The sequence below is a fragment of the Pituophis catenifer genome, unplaced genomic scaffold (assembly GCF_029215685.1).
Source record: "Pituophis catenifer annectens isolate HBS135680 unplaced genomic scaffold, rPitCat1.0.hap2 SCAF_6, whole genome shotgun sequence".
NCBI classification, from domain to species: domain Eukaryota; kingdom Metazoa; phylum Chordata; class Lepidosauria; order Squamata; family Colubridae; genus Pituophis; species Pituophis catenifer.
In genome coordinates, this window is record NW_027256886.1 from 48,924,142 (window position 1) to 48,940,274 (window position 16,133).

The 16,133-nt window shown below is 35.7% G+C and overlaps 1 protein-coding gene across 4 annotated transcripts in view; it reads left to right on the forward strand.

Moving 5' to 3' along the window:
* Positions 1-1,109: 1,109 nt before the first annotated feature.
* PDCD4 (programmed cell death 4) overlaps positions 1,110-16,133 on the forward strand; it is a 29,862-nt gene continuing 14,838 nt past the window's right edge. For 2 of the 4 annotated variants that reach the window (XM_070946480.1, XM_070946479.1), the window contains exons 1-3: positions 1,110-1,209; positions 13,063-13,307; positions 14,339-14,448. In XM_070946480.1, coding sequence (XP_070802581.1) covers positions 14,403-14,448 — 46 coding nt within the window. In that variant the 5' untranslated portion in view covers positions 1,110-1,209; positions 13,063-13,307; positions 14,339-14,402. The remainder of the gene's footprint in view (positions 1,210-13,062; positions 13,308-14,338; positions 14,449-16,133) is intronic. The other 2 variants (XM_070946478.1, XM_070946477.1) reach the window with 2 other exon arrangements.

Genomic DNA, 16,133 nt, shown 5'->3' on the forward strand with positions numbered 1-16,133 from the left:
TTCTAATGTCAGAGAACTTGCTGCAATTCCGACCCATATAGAATTGGTTCAGAAAGCAGCAGTGGGCTGGAGGAAGTTTACTTTTTTTCCTGGCAGGAAGAAAAACGGTATTGGAAAGTTTTGGAAAGGATAAAATTCCCTTTAAAGAAACAAGTTTGCACTACGTGGATGCTTCTGGATCTCACAATACTTAAAAAGGCACCATGACACCATCCTTTAGCTAAGGCACTGATCTGTGTATCGATTTTATTCTTATTCAAATGATTGCTTTATTATGGCATATTTGGCATAACCTTCACCTTAAAAAAGACAAAATAGTAATTTTTGAATAAATAACAAAAATACAGCTCGATGAAAAAAAAACCAAAAGGCAATATTTTCCACTAATCTGCATAGGACAATGAAATTATCTGTAACTTTTAATGATCATGCAGGAATCTTTTTTTCAGATTATTCTGCACTTCTAATACCCTTCCTTATAGCTGCTTTGTGATTCAAGAGGCACTTCCAATGCTCAAAACAGATCATTTGCCTACATCAAAGGTACTCAATCTGCACATGAACTCTTGATACAGTCCCTTAAGAGCTGTGATGGAACAGTAATTATTGTTACTAGTAGTATTTGGTGCACTATTCGCCTACACACAGCAGCAGAAAAAAACCCACTTTGTATAGAAAAGAAAGTACAGTATCTTTGATTTCATGCCTCTTTAGCCTGGTTTATCAGACACCGCGTTATGCGGGCTTTTTTTTTTCATGATTGCAATCCTCTGCCTACCTAGAAGTAATTTCCATTGAACTTAATCGGCCTTTACTTGTTAGTAAATAACAGAGAACTGTGCGGAAGAAAGAGCCACTACTACTTTCCGACACGCACAGGACAGCAACCTAAATCGAATAACTGGCCTTCAAGTTCTTTACAAAATTAAGTGCGCAAAAGAAAATGGCAGTTGATGCGGTTTCAAAAAAGCTTAAGAAAAGTTGCTTATATACGCTCCGCCCTGGAGGAAGAACTTATGGTAATTTTAAGGGCCGCCTCGCCAAATAGTTGCTTTTCTTGAGCCGTGTAGGCGGGCCTACATGTGGCTAAACGTGGAAAGAAACCCAAGACCTGTTTGAAAACAACCGCAAATGAGTGGAAGGAACTGAAACTGGTTGGCGGAGGAGAAAGAGCTAGAAATCTGCGACCAGGGACTTCTGAGGAAAAGGGTGACTTTTCAGTCTCTTCACTTTTAAGTTGCTTAAGTTCTTTTAATGTTCTTCCTCTCTCCTCATTGTCGCGCCGAAGAAATTAGAAGGATGAAAGCGCCCGTGCGCCAGGGTCCTTTTATTATGTTGGGCTTTCTCCACCTGAACGCGAGCATGGTGCACGGGGACACGTTTTGTTCGCCCATGGTTGAAGAAACTTGTAGAAAGGGAAAGTAGTTGACTTTTCTGGTGTTTCAGTTGCACGAAACCAGTCTGATCAGCGTGCGGTGTTTTCGGAAGTAAGTGCCGCTGCATTGGGTTAGACCTTGCTTCTCAAGCCTCTGTGAAAGATTGCAGGCTACGATACAGCTACCGGATGCTGCGTACAATACAGAGTTCCACTCTGTTCGATAGATCTCGCTACGGAACTGTGCATAAGCCTCAGATCTATAGCACGTGCACAGCATTGCAGCTTAAAGTCGAGGGCTGTGTGTTTTTTTTTTAAAGCCTTGCTATAAACGCAGCAGGGCATACTTCGAAGAAATACGTTTATACTAAGAAGTCTTACAGATTAATCCTACTCGTATTTTATACTCATGATCAGCCTACTAGTTGATTTTCTGAAGATTAGAAATGGGGTGTGAGTGCTGTTGCATAACGGGCTTGCTTTATACGGTGTCGAACTTTTGCATGCCGTGGCTGCTGTTCTTTAACGCGAATCTTAAGACTTGCCAAGGTTGGAGGTATGATAATCTGTGGAAGTAAGATAGCACTTCCATACCTGGGCTGCAGATAATCAGGGCGACCGCTAGAAGGCAGCAAAAACATTCAGAAAACTAGCAATTCTAGATTGTATGGTTTTATGGAAGATACCGTAGGTAGGTTAAAGTCGGTTTTTCAGTTAGGGCCCTCTGAAGTTAGAAAGGGACAGACAGTCCCACATTCGAAACATTGTGAATATCTTTCCTGGATTGTAAATCTCTCCACCCCACCCCACCCCACTACACCCACCCTCTTACTTGTAGTTTCTATAGGGCTTCGATTTTTCTCACTGCCTCCAATTATCTGTATGTGAGTCTGTAAAAAAAAAAAGGGGGGTAAGCAGTACCCTTGGATAATTTTGCTCATATTATTTATCTGACTGGAAAATAATATTTCTAGGTAGCTTGAATAACTAATGCTATTTGATATGGCTTTTTAAATATATTTTTTCTACATTTCGTATCCTGATGTACTTGCACCACATGTAGATGTGGGTAATCATTGCCTAGTTGGAATGTTTATATGTGAATACATTTATTTGGGTTTTTATACCTTTCAGTTCTCACAGGCAATGAACAGGTTGTCATATAACATAAGGTTACAACTGGGGGGAAAAGAATACAGTATAACTATTGAAAAATATCAAGTGAACAGCCTTTGGGCTAGAACAAGGATGTGCTGCATCACGTATTGGCCACTCCCACTCCGTTTTAGTGAAGGGGAAAAAAGTCACGATATGTCACGTGGCAATGTGACACCACGAGTTTGACGCCTCTGGGTTAGAATAATACTCATTTGGCCCTAGTCCTCTCTGGAACAGGCATGTTTTCAAGGCTTAGAAGCAAATGAAGAAAGTGATGGTCCAGATATCTGAATATAGGGGCTTCATCATCAAGAATGCTCAGTTAGATTCCCTTTAGCAGTGGATCCTCAGGAAGCCGCCTTTTTCTCATCTTGTTGAGCAGACAGATTGAAACAGAAAGGAGATATCTCCGAGTTATCCTGAATCTTGAAAGGATTTCAAGATAATAAGCAGCACCTTCAGTTGTACCTGGACACTATCCAGCAACCAATTAATCACTTGGCAAGAATGTTACATGAAAACAACCCCTTGTTAAACAGTTGTGGCTTCTGACTAGTCTTCAAGAACTACTTATGTGCAGTAGCCCAGGCAGGAGGTGACAAGGGTGCGAATAACTGTGCAAAGCCTCTGATTGGGGGGGGGGGGGGAACACAGCTTGTGCAGAGGATCTTTTAACCAAAGCCTCACCTAATGCATAGCAGGAACTATGCATTGAAAAAGACTCCCAAACTGCACAATTCTGTTTGGGGAAGAGCAATACAGACCTGATGATAGACTGTTTCCACTCTATCTTGCTTAGATTTGGCCTAAGCCTGTTTAATTTATCCAGACCCTGATAGAATCTGCACCACATCTCTTGCCCAAACCAGAATGGAGATATACATTTCTGTTTGTAGCTCACTCTGTGCCAGGAGATGACCTCTTCCAGCAGATTTGTATACAGTAGATTTTAAAAACAGGTAGGATAGACTAAGCCTGCAATACTCTGCAATTCACTACTCATAGATGTGATTTCTGCTCCACTGCAAGTAACCTCTCAGAAAGGACGAGCACTGAAAAACAGTGCCCCCACTTTCAACTAGCCTGGAAGAAAGTCATGATTGGTGGTATCAAAGATCCAGCAGAGAGAAGGCTTGCATTCTCCTTATATTACTTCTATTAAAGATCATCAATAAGAACAATTAATGTAGTTTCAGTCTTTTATGGAAATCTGAATTCCAACTGAAAAGGGTCCAGCTAATCAATTTTTTATAAAATGTGAAACTGATAATTATTGAGGATAGATAGGTTCAGTACCTCCTTGGCAGCATTCACAAAACAGATAAAGGCAGGGATCTAGTCTTCATGTTGCAGAACTTACAGCATGTAGAACCCTTCACATAGCACATAGAATTCCTCAAGATTCACAGACTCAAACTGATCCCAAATAATCTTGGAAGACAATGTGTCTATCTCAACTGGACCTACTGGGCTAATGTCCAACTTAGAGCAAAAGCAATTTTATCCTCCACATACTTAAAAACTCTTCCAGCCTGGATTTATCTAACAGGGATAAAAATGCAGTCACCGGTACATTTACATGTTGCTATTCTTACCACCATGATAAGTATATTGAATTACTTTTTTCTCCATGGAATTGTGTCTGATTCCTGGACACTGCCTGGACAAGTCCCTGCAGGTATTTTTGGCAAGGTTTTTCAGAAGTTGTTTGCTATTGCTTCCTGCCCAGGACCCTGAGAAAACGACCGTTCCAAGGTCACTCTACTCATAGTGTTTTGCTGTCTAGCCTGATGCCTTAACCACTACTACAACAGTGAAGCAATGGAATTACAGTTCAACACATAGAGCATTAGCTAGCAGAAGCATGGACCAGATGTCCTTTGTTTCTTCAAACAGGTTTTATGTTTTTTTAAAGAAACAGCTGTCATTTTAGCTTCTTATGATTGTAATATAATGTATTGTACTAAATTATAGCCTACAGTCTTTTGCATTTTTCTGCAGTGCTTTTAAGAAAAACATGGAAATTAGAAATGAAATGTTAAGGCACTGCTGATGGGTTTAAAATATGCTCTTCCAAATTATAACAAGGATATTTCTTCAATCTAATTTCTCTTAGAAAGGAAAACTTCATTTATTGATAGAAAGTAAAAGCATGCCTCATTTTTAATTTTTTTGGTAAAAATAGAATTAGGAATATGCAGCTCATTTTTGTTGCAATTATAAAGGAACAGTGATAATAATTATCCATATATGTAATTGCAAAAATGAAGCTGGAAAGAATTCTGCTTTGCTTTTCAATGTTTTTTCAAATCATTTGACAGATATTTATTTATGCAGAACCCTGTTGTAGAATAAACATAATTTCCATCATTCGCTACCAAGATCTTTATTAACCAAATTTATATGGCTGCTCGATTCACACATGACTCACTCATCCTTTTTTTGCAATTATTTTCTGATTAAAAAAAAGATTACTTCCTCTGATGCTGCAATGACAAAGATGCTAAAATGAAGTTGAAGTGTTTTGAACTGTGTTTTTGAGCAATATGTAAGATCAGTTTTAGATTCTAAGTGATTTGCTCCAGCTATTTCCTAGTAGGAGAAGAGGCATGCTGGGGGAGTAAAATTTAGTTTGATTTTTGGTAAAGCATCAATAATGGTGATACTTGACTGAATTTTTAGCATTGCTGTTTTTAACTAAAGACAGCTGCCAGCTATTCAAAAGTTACACTATGTAATTAAGGGGGAGGCTCAGTATACACTAAAGCAGGCTAACTGGAAGGTCAGGGAGAGTCTTTTTTAAAGGGTGGGGTGAGGTTAATCATAAGCTGTAAGTGCACATTCTTGTGTAATAGAAAAGTGAACCCAAATAACATTTATGCCAGCCATTTCAGAGATGCTGTTCTGCCAGGAACATTTTAATAAAATCTTAGATGATTTCCTTTGAAGTTTTTTTTGAAATTTGCATTTTACTGCACTTTTGACAGCATTCTTAGCTTCTTATAAGTGCACCTACTTTGGTTACTGAATAATAAATTAATGAACTGCAAAGGTGATCTAATACTTTTTGAAAGTGCAAGTACTCTAGCAGGAGAGCAGCTGTTTAGAATCATGTATCTGCTAAGGTTCAAAACAGGCAGCTTATCGCTGTTCAGCAAGTCCAGCAAGTTTACTTTAAGGACATAATCCTGTGTGTGAGAAGTCCCATTAAATTCAAGGAATCTATTCAGAAAGTAAATTAGGGCCTTAAATCCTGGCATGGGAATAAGAATTACTGGGGACAAGCAGTTTCGAGGCCATACATTCACCAGTAATTTAGCCACAGCCTTCCTTATCGCTGTTTGTTAGTTTTTCTGAAGAAGAAAAAAGCGGGTTGAATTTACCCCTACAGGACATGCATTGATAATGATCTTTTCTTTTGATGTTTTACCTTTGAACCTTAACCTGTTTGACCCATTTATCTGCAATTACCCCATCGCTGATATCTCAAAGTAATTATCTCCTCTCCTTTTTTACTTGAGGTGGTTTCGTCAACTTCTATCAGGGCGACACACAACCTCTCCTTGTCCACACGCCCCCCCTTTCTTTTTGTTTAAGCACTCTGCTATAGGATCACCTGGCTTTTCTCCTTTTACATTGGTTGCATCGGCCAGGGCCAAACTGTCCAATCAGATTCGGGCGCTCGTGTTGGTGTTGCTGGGCAGAAGAAAAACAAACAGAAACCAAGGGAAAGCGAGCACCGGCGGGAGCGACTTAAGGGGAGGGGGGGGAAAGAGGTGTAGCCGTCTGAGCAGCTCCGAGGCCGCCGCCTACGGTAATTCGACTCCTTCGCTGTCCTCGGGGGACGTGACGTTAAAAGCGGAGGACTCGCCTTTTGGGCGGCGCTGTGAGGGGAAGGGGCGCCTTTTTTTTATGTCTGAAGTCGTGAGAGAGTATTTTTTTTTTTTAAATTATTTTTCACATTTCGGAACCGCCCCTCTCTGTCTCCCGCTTCTCGAACTGTTCAGGGCGAAACTGCTGTGCCGTCTCTCCTGGCACTGTTTGGTCCTTTCTGAGGTGGAGATCAGAGATCGCAGGTCTCGTACGGCTTTCGGTCTCTTTCCCCTGTTCTTGGTCCCGTTTCACACTAACGACCATCCTGATAGTAAACCCTGAGGCAGCTGGTGCTCTTCTCCCATAAAAGAGCGCGAAATACGCGATGATAGCCGGCTCTCTTAAGTGCCCAGATCCGAGTAAAAAACACCACCTAGATAAAGTGGAGCGCATACCCATCCTTTGCTAACCGCGGTTGCTTTGAAAAGGAGACGGGGCTGAGGAAGAAAAGTAGGCAATAATGGGGTAGGTGAGTCCTCCAGCTTGCAGAAACAGAATTTTGCCCCTTTAATGAAGATTAAAGCACTTACTCTCCAAACAACTGCAGCTCTTTTATTGCTGTGACCAGCCTCCTGTCTCTGAGTAGCCTTAGATTTCACAGTTCTATCTTTGCTTTTCACATTATGGAGACTCCCCAACTTTAGGGGTGGCAATCAGGTTTCCCTGAAAAAGGTTTTTTTTTTTTTTGAGGGGGGGATGTTGTGCTTCTAATTATTTAACTGATTTGAGGTACATTCGGTAGGTTGTGCTTGACTCGATCCTGTTGCTGAACTGTAATGTCAACTGTAATTGTTGACTTCTGTTTCAACCAAGTTACTGTGATTTGAAAACCTGGATTTAAGGCTTAGCATTTTGGATGAACCCTAGCAGTTGTGGTTATTCAGTAAACTATGTTAAAATCATTTGTGGCCTACTGGGTTATACAACTTTAGCTTTAATTTACATGAAGTAACAATGACAGCTGGCAAGGCTGGTTCTTTCTTTGGAAGAGAAGTCATTATGGAAAATGATACAACTGAATTGGGTGGGGGGGGGAAGGACTGTTGTATGTGGCAAAAGCAGGTATTCTTTATGCAAGTTTGTGTCTCATTTCCCATTTGATTAATTTGTTGCTTTAAGGATAGGTATCAAATGCAACTACATTTTTTCCTTAAGGGCACCAATTATTTCTGTTCAAACAGAACAGAAATTTCTATGCTTTCCAATACTGTTCTGTTATCTAAAGTTACCCAAAACATTGTTTTAGTGAAAGTTAGTGTTTCAGAATTTCTAGTCTGGAAAAGTTGATAAGAGTTATTACCTTCTTTGAAATTAAGATAAATGGTGGGGTTCCTGTGGAGAGATAGGTTCTGTGAGATTCCACTGTTAAGTGATGGTTACTGGGTTTATGTATCACAGGAAACCATGTTTTATTTAGCATAGATTCTAGAATTTAACCCTTTTTATTCAGTTTATTGAGAGCCAGTTTGATATAATGGTTTAGACACAGGCTATAAATGGGAGACTGTGAGTTCTGTCTTAAGCACAAAACCAACTGGTGATGTTGAATCTATCATGGCAAACTATGTTTGAAAATCTTGACAACAGAACTGCAGGGCCACTCCAGGCAGTTTCCAGCAGTCAATACTGACTTAAAAGACAGACACATACAAACAAAATCAGTTTATTGCTCAGCTTATCATATGTCACAGATTTTAGTTCAGAATGGTAAGCTTCATTCTGAGCCACCCTTCCCCAACCTGGAATGTTTCAGATGAATGGATTTTTAACACTCAGAATTCCCCAGCTAGGGTGGTCATTACTGACACCACCACTGTTGAAGTACGTATATCAACTGATTTCCAAGTTACGGAAGGCTACCACCTAATAAAGTATCATATTTATATAGCCGCCCATTCATAAACTCAAATTACAAATCTGAATTTAGTGTTCATGACACCTTGTCTGAATATAGTGACTCAATTACATGTAAATGAAGTACTGTAAATGGCCTAGCTTTGAATTACAAATCACAGTAGTCAGATTCAGACACAATAGAACATCAGTGTTCAACAACATGTTGCAGTGATCCTCCTGTTTATCAGAGAAGAAATTGATACCTTTTGTATTTATTTCATACATGCTAATTCAGCCCCAGAATGTCCAACTTCAGATTATTATATTGTTTTTACAAGAAAAAGTTTTAAACAAGAACTTTTTAAACAAGAAAAAGTAAGTTTTTAAAGTTGTTCAAATCTTCCTTTCCATATCGAATAGAATAGAATAACAGAGTTGGAAGGGACCTTGGAGGTCTTCTAGTCCAACACCCTGCTTAAGCAGGAAACCCTACACCACTTCAGACAAATGGTTATCCAACATCTTCTTAAAAACTTCCAGTGTTGGAGCATTCATAACTTCTGGAGGCAAATTGTTCCACTAATTAATTGTTCTAACTGTTATGAAATTTCTCCTTAGTTCTAAGTTGCTTCTCTCCTTGATTAGTTTCTAGGTTGACTAGTGCTGAAAAAAAGAGAGAAATGGCTGCTTTTCTTATATGAGGAAACAAAGTTGCTGTTATAGCTAAACAGACATTTTTTTAGATTAAAAAAATGAATAAAACATTGAATGCCAAGTAATAAAATGATTTTAAGTACAGTATTACATTTAATTTGAATTGTGTTTTTATTTGATAATGAAGTTAATTTTCTATTCAGTATAAACAGTTGTTAGATACGAGATGGGTGGTGACATGTATAAATTTAATAATAAATAAAATAAATATTATTATATCCTGTGGGAATATACAAGTATATTCCACAATTTTTTGATCACAGCTACAGTCTCTGCATTCTTCCATTTAAGGTTGATGTTTTTCAAATCTTCCTGAAATGTTTGGAACCAGGTTTTCTTTGGCCTTCCTCTTTTTTTCTGAACATCTGGTGATATCCAATTCATTGCAGTCTTTGCTGAACGTTGCTCATTTACACAGATCACCAGTCCAGCAAAGCACATTCTACATTCTATCACTATCTCAGTCTTCAGAAATTATTTCTTTGTAGAATTTCCTTATTTGTGACATAGTCCTGATATGAGATACGAAGAATCCTTCTGAGACAACGCTGTTGGAAGATACCTTATGAATAATTCTTGTTGTAGATTTCCAGGTCTCACTGACATAGTTGGTAGTTGGTATGACAATGACATTAAGTAATCTGATTTTGGTTGCTGTGTTTATAACAGATGTGGTCCAATTGAGCACATTTGTTAGAAGACAGCAGTTGCTTTACTTATTTGGCATTTCGCATTTTCTTCCCCCATCTGTATCCATGATGCTACCAAGGTAGTTAAATTGTTCCACAAAGCTTTAAGACCTGTCCTCCTAATGTTGTTGGAGTTGTGTTTTGAAGATTGCCAACGTGCATCATGTTGGTCACGATTTCACTAATTTTTAAGCCCATTTGCCTTTGCTTCAAGTGCCAACGTCAGTCTTAGTGTTTTCAAGTAAAGCTATGCTATCAGAAAAATCTAGGTCAGTCAATTTGCCTTGTTTATTACATAGAATGCCGAAATCCAACTTATTCACTTCCTTTCCCATGGTATAGTCTATGACAGGGGTTGGCAATCTTAAACACTTAAAGAGCCATTTGGACCCATTTCCTACAGAAAAGAAAACATCGGGAGCCACAAAACCCTTCCCATACCTGACTATTTCCTGAGCGGCCACAAAACTAGCATATGTAGTTGAATTAAACGTTTTCTTCTGAAACTTTTCTTTTCTTGGATTTATCCATGGTTGTCCTACTGGAGGTCGAAAAGCTCAATAAATCGCGTGCCGGCGGATGTCGCACATTGGTGCATATTTTGAGCGACAGGGAGCCACAATAGAGGGATGAAAGAGCCACATGTGGCTCCAGAGCCACGGGTTGCTGACCCCTGGTCTGTGATAATCAGAAATAAAAACGGGGATAGAACTACAACTGGCCGTACACCAGTATTAATTGCAAAGAAGTCAGTACTGCCCTTTTCAATTTTTACACAGTACTTAGTGTTGTGAACGTTTCTGAAGATGTTAACATATGTCTTAGGATACCATATGTTTGTAAATAAAATAAATAGGCAAGATTCTAAACATTTGCAGCACTTTCAGAGCTATAGACTGATTATATTTGTTACTGCTAAAAAGAATGACTGTATATTCTACATGCGCTGTACATTCTACATGCACTGTACATTCTACATGCACTGTAGATGGAAAAATAAACTTTGTTAAACATGGTTTAGTTTATGCTTAAAAGAACAAAAGATATGCAGTGACTCAGTGGTTAGGACGCTGTGTCCTAGACAATTAAAGGTCTACAATTTTGTAGTTCGAGACCCAAGTGCCATGAGATGGAATGAGCTCCTATTACTTGTCCCAGCTCATGCCAACCTAGCAGTTTGAAAGAATACACATTCAAGTAGATGAATAGGTACCACATATAAGCATATGGGAAGGTAACAAGTGTTCTGTGTCGTGCCATATGCTTTGTGCTGTGGTGTGATGTCATGTAAGCTACATGACCACAGAAATGTCTCAGACAATGCTGGCTCTTTGGCTTAAGAAATGGAGATGAGCACTTCCCCCTGAAGTCGGTCATGAGTAGCATGATAAAACCTGCAGGGCCGTTTTTAATTTTACCTTTAAAAGAGCAAACTCAAAATATATTGTAAGCCAGAGTTTTCTTAATATTTAAAGATCTAACAGCAGATATGACTTGATTTTAAAATGTCAACCAATTATATTTTCTTCTTTATTTTTAAATGTATTTAGCAGGTGGCAGACTTCTCCTATTGATCTATAATTCTTAGCAGAAGTTGAACCTTGTCTTTGGTAATAATGCAATATTGGTTTCTCTTCACAATTCTGGCATTGGAATGCCCTGTAAAATAGAATTCACCACTGTCTAAAATGGTTGCAAAAGTTGATCTTCAAAACATTTATAATAAGAACATGGTAATCCTTTTGTTCCTGGTGCCTTTCCTATTTTAGTTTTTTTACAGCTTCTAATATCTGCCTAATAGTTATAGGGGTATTCATAATTGGTATCTAAGATTATGAAAATTTAAGTAAGTTCTATTTTTAAAATACTCCGCTGTCTGTTCCCAGGAAATAGCTTATATGTTATACAAATTGAAATAGAAGTCATACATTTTTTTATGTATATATGCATTATTCAATAATACAGTGTTGGCATCCTGAATTTTCAATATTCTTTTTGCTTTCTCGATTGATAAGCAAACCATTTCCTTGGTTTATTTGCAAACTCAAAATTCTTCTGTTTTGCATAGTTCAATTTAGTCTATTTTTCTTATATTTAACATAGGTAATTGTCATAAAATGTTGATCTGATATACTATAATTGAATTTGCCAATGTTTTTTGTAAACTATCTTTTTAAAAATTTCATCCAAAATAGCCTGCAATTTTTCTTGGGACTTCTTTTTCAAATACCATTACATTGAATAAAGTAAGAAATCTCCCATAAAGGCTTTACTTGTATCCCAATCAATCCTTAAATCAATACCTTTATTTAAATAATTATCAAAAAATTAATTTCTTTTTACAGTCATCTATCACTAATTCCTTTTGTAATATCCCTTCATTTTATATTTCTACCAAAAAGTTGTAGATTTTCTCTTAAATATTAAACTAACTGAGTTATGATTAGAAAAAAGGGTTAGGTAAAATATCCACCTTAGAAATCTTTTTTGCTAAGTTCTTAAGAATCCATATCATGTCACATCTTGAAAACCATCTGTGCTTTTCTGAAAAATAAGCATATTGTTTAGCAGTATATTCATCTATCTCTAATCTCTACCAAAGTCAGATTATTTATTAAATAATTAAAAAAGTAATTTTAACTGTTGTCCTTTCTTTTGACCTTTCAGTTTTAACTAATTACTATTATTGTCTCTCTGCCAAAGTCAAATAGTGAAATACAGTGTTACCTCAGTTTAGCTGACCCCAGGGGATTTCATATGCAACAGGTCAAACAATTCAGTGACTAATACAAACGAGGCAAATACTCCATTTGGATCAGTATAGGTAATGCAAATGATTTAATAATCAAAATAACATATTTTCCATATTTAAGTAACATTTGTGAAAAATGGTAACCCCCCTTCCCCAATCAATACATATACCATTCTTTTAGGTGCTGTGATGTTTAACTATGGGTTTATTGGATAACCTATGTATGCTTCTACACTGTATTTATTTGCCGTACAGAAGTTCCTTTAAGTTCAAGGCTTTTAGATGAGTGCTTATAAGATCAGTCACAAGTATACACATCTTAGAAATATGTTATTTTTCAGTTTTCAACTCTAAGCTAGTAGATGTTTTTCCTTCCGGGATGTGTGTATGCATGTTCATTCCTTATTTAAATAAATAATATGAACAAGATGTTATTTTCTATATAAGTTGTTGTGATTATATTTGGGTGTAAAAACTTACTATCAAGAAAGGTTAATAGTCCCACACCCTGAGTTTGATTTAAATACTATAATAATGGTACACTTTGTATAACATACATTCAGTTGATAAAATTCAACAGTATATAAAAATCATACTGGGTTTACAAAGCACTACTCTGTTACTGATTTTGCTAGTTAATTGTGTTTTTTTCTTTTGCTTTCAAGGAGACTGACTTTATGTAATGGAAGACATTATCAAGAGGAAAGGAATTAATTTTGCAAACTAATCAGTTACGTGGACATCTTGAGTTTTTGAGAAAGATCTAAGTGAACTTTTCTAGCAAAAAGAAAATATATCAGCGACCTGTATAACTTGTGCATGATTGGCTGAGGTAATGCAGAAAAACTCCTTGCTGTGAGGTATGAAGTAAGACACCTGATGTCATAATATGAGCCCTTAGCAATACATGGTATGTATTTGTTAAAGGTGGGGGAAGAATGTGGAGAAAGAAGATATATTGGTCAAATATTGACTGAGAACTTTACTGGGATTTCTTAATACTTAATAAAAGGCTCCCAGGTAAAATTTAAAATTCTGTTAGGATGGTTATCTGCTTTTTCTCTGATATATGTATTGTTACCATGCTATCTGAACTCAATGTGATTAGAAATAAAACTTGTCAATGGTGCTAACTTATTTTAAGGTATTATGTTAAAAATGTCATACAGCATAAGATTCAAAGTTGACAAGTGAACATAGAGTAATAGAAATTCCTGAAGTCCAATTATCTACTTTTAGGGTAAAATAATGCATACAAACAAAATGGTATGCTATGTATAATGTTTTGGGAACTACAAAAGAGCCCCATGTAGACAAATTAGGCAACCAGTATTGGTAATCAATTTCTATTAAAATAATGGTAATAAGATTCTATTCAGGACATAGAGTTTTCTTATATGTGCTAAACTATACATATATGAAGTGCAGAGCCTACAATTGCTCTTACTTGTATTGAAGTGCACAAGTATGTGCAGATATTATATTGGTTTGTTAAAAGGTTACTCAATTGGTGAAATAAAAATATATTACCAATCCAAGTTTTAAACGGATAACAAGTAGTCAAATGAAATGTTTTTAAATCATGAGAATGTATTCATCTTGCTAACTCACTGTTAAATAACACTACAGTTATCTTAATTTAATATTCACTAAGTAGCTTTTGTCACTTTGTCAGAGAATATAGTTCTCATTAACAATCATAATTGGGACCAGCCAATTGGGATTGGTCGTTAGGCAAAGCAGTCGCTAAGTGAAACTGTGACTGTGCTTGTGATCTTACTTAAGCTTTTTGTTTATAGACCTGTGAAGGCTGTAAATATGAGGATTGAAAGCGTTACTTTTTCAGCCCCAATTGATGACTACCTGTACAGGATTTTCACAAGTTACTAAAACTGACGTAATTGTGCTAAAATTGTCTTAATTCCTCTTTCTTTTAACTAGGTCAGAAACAAAAAGATAAAAATTTCATTTATATTTAGTGTAGTTGAAATACTGTTGAACAACTATGGAAGTAGAAAATGAACAGACAGACATCATCAATACAACAACAGGTAAGAAGCTAAAAGAAAGCACAGTTAAAAAGCAGAAAATATTATAGTCACCTTTTATAGAAGTATCTATTTATGAATATATTTTATTGTACATTTTAAGAAAAAATATATATTCAGGAAAGGAAAACCATAAAAAGGGGGAAAGAGTAGGAAAAGTAAAAAAGGGATTCATAAGTACAAAGAAATTAAAGCTTTTCAACATTTCATTAATTGATTGTAACAACATATTTTAACATTTAAAAACATGAAAATTGCTCTTAAACTTTATATAGATTATAAATAATAGGAACAGTAGTCAATACAATATGAGTCATAAAATGAAATTGTAAACTATAATAAATCCTGTCCCTGCTACTAGAAATCCATTTTAATATAAGGAATCCTATAAAACTGAATATTAACACTATATAAAGAGGACCTCATATTTTGAATGTGATACAAATGCATATATAAAATTGTCATCTAGGAATTGTCTCTAACTTTAATTAAGTTCTCCATATAATATCGACCGGACACATTTTCTATAGGATTTTTTGATCTAACATTTTTTTCCACAATGACATGCCAGCTGTCTATGAGAAGCTCACAACCATCCAAAAAAACCCCTCTCCAAGCATTTCAAGAAATAAAAGATTTTTTTTTTGCAAAAAGTTTTTTTATTTTTATTTTTCTCAACACACAAATTACATCTTTTTGGAACAGAGCCCTGATCTGGTCATTAATTTAAACAATTTTTTATCATCTTTAACAAGATTTTATATATTCTATTTTGCCATAATACTTATTTCTTAATCTTAAATCACCTGTCTCAACTAATACAGTCTTAAAAAGATTTACTCAAAATTTACTTAATCAAAACAATTACCCTTCTATTAACCCCCCTTAAATCTTAATTCAATTAATACCTCATAGTACATTTCACAATTCTTACCCTAAATCTTCACTATTAACAATACTTAATCTTAAATCACCTATCTCCCTTATTACCATCTTATAAAAAGTTTACTCTTATTTATTTAATCAAAACAATTACCCTTCTATTAACCCACTTTAAATCTCAGTTCAATTAATAACTCATAATACATTTCACAATTCTTAGCCTAAACCCTCACAATTAACAATACAGGTCATACGTTTATATTTCAAAATCTTATTTCCCTTTCTAAAACTTCCCCATATTTATTAATACTTCATATAATGCTAATTAAATCTTTATTTCCTTATTACTTCACCAAATTTAGATCCTATCTCTAATATAGCAATTTAACATTGAAACATAGTTCTTAATTCAAATAAAACTACAATACAATTTCAATCATTTCCCACAATTCTATCTCTTTAACCATATCATTTATATAAAAACCAGTTTAAGTAATTTTTATTTGTAATTCATAGCCCTATATTATTTCAATCTTCTTTTCTTTTATACTTAGATAGATATATTATCAAAAACATTGAAAATATTAAAATATTAAAATTATTGAAAATATTCAAATTATTGCAATTGTTATAGGTATTTAAACAATATCCCATTTTATATTGTCATCAATTATTCTCAAATAATACCATGTATCATCTTAATAAACATTGATTCATTATGTCCATTGATATATTTTCTTTTAACATAGTCTATTTCTCATATATTATAGCTTCCATCCATATTTCAATTTTAAGTATCTGTAACA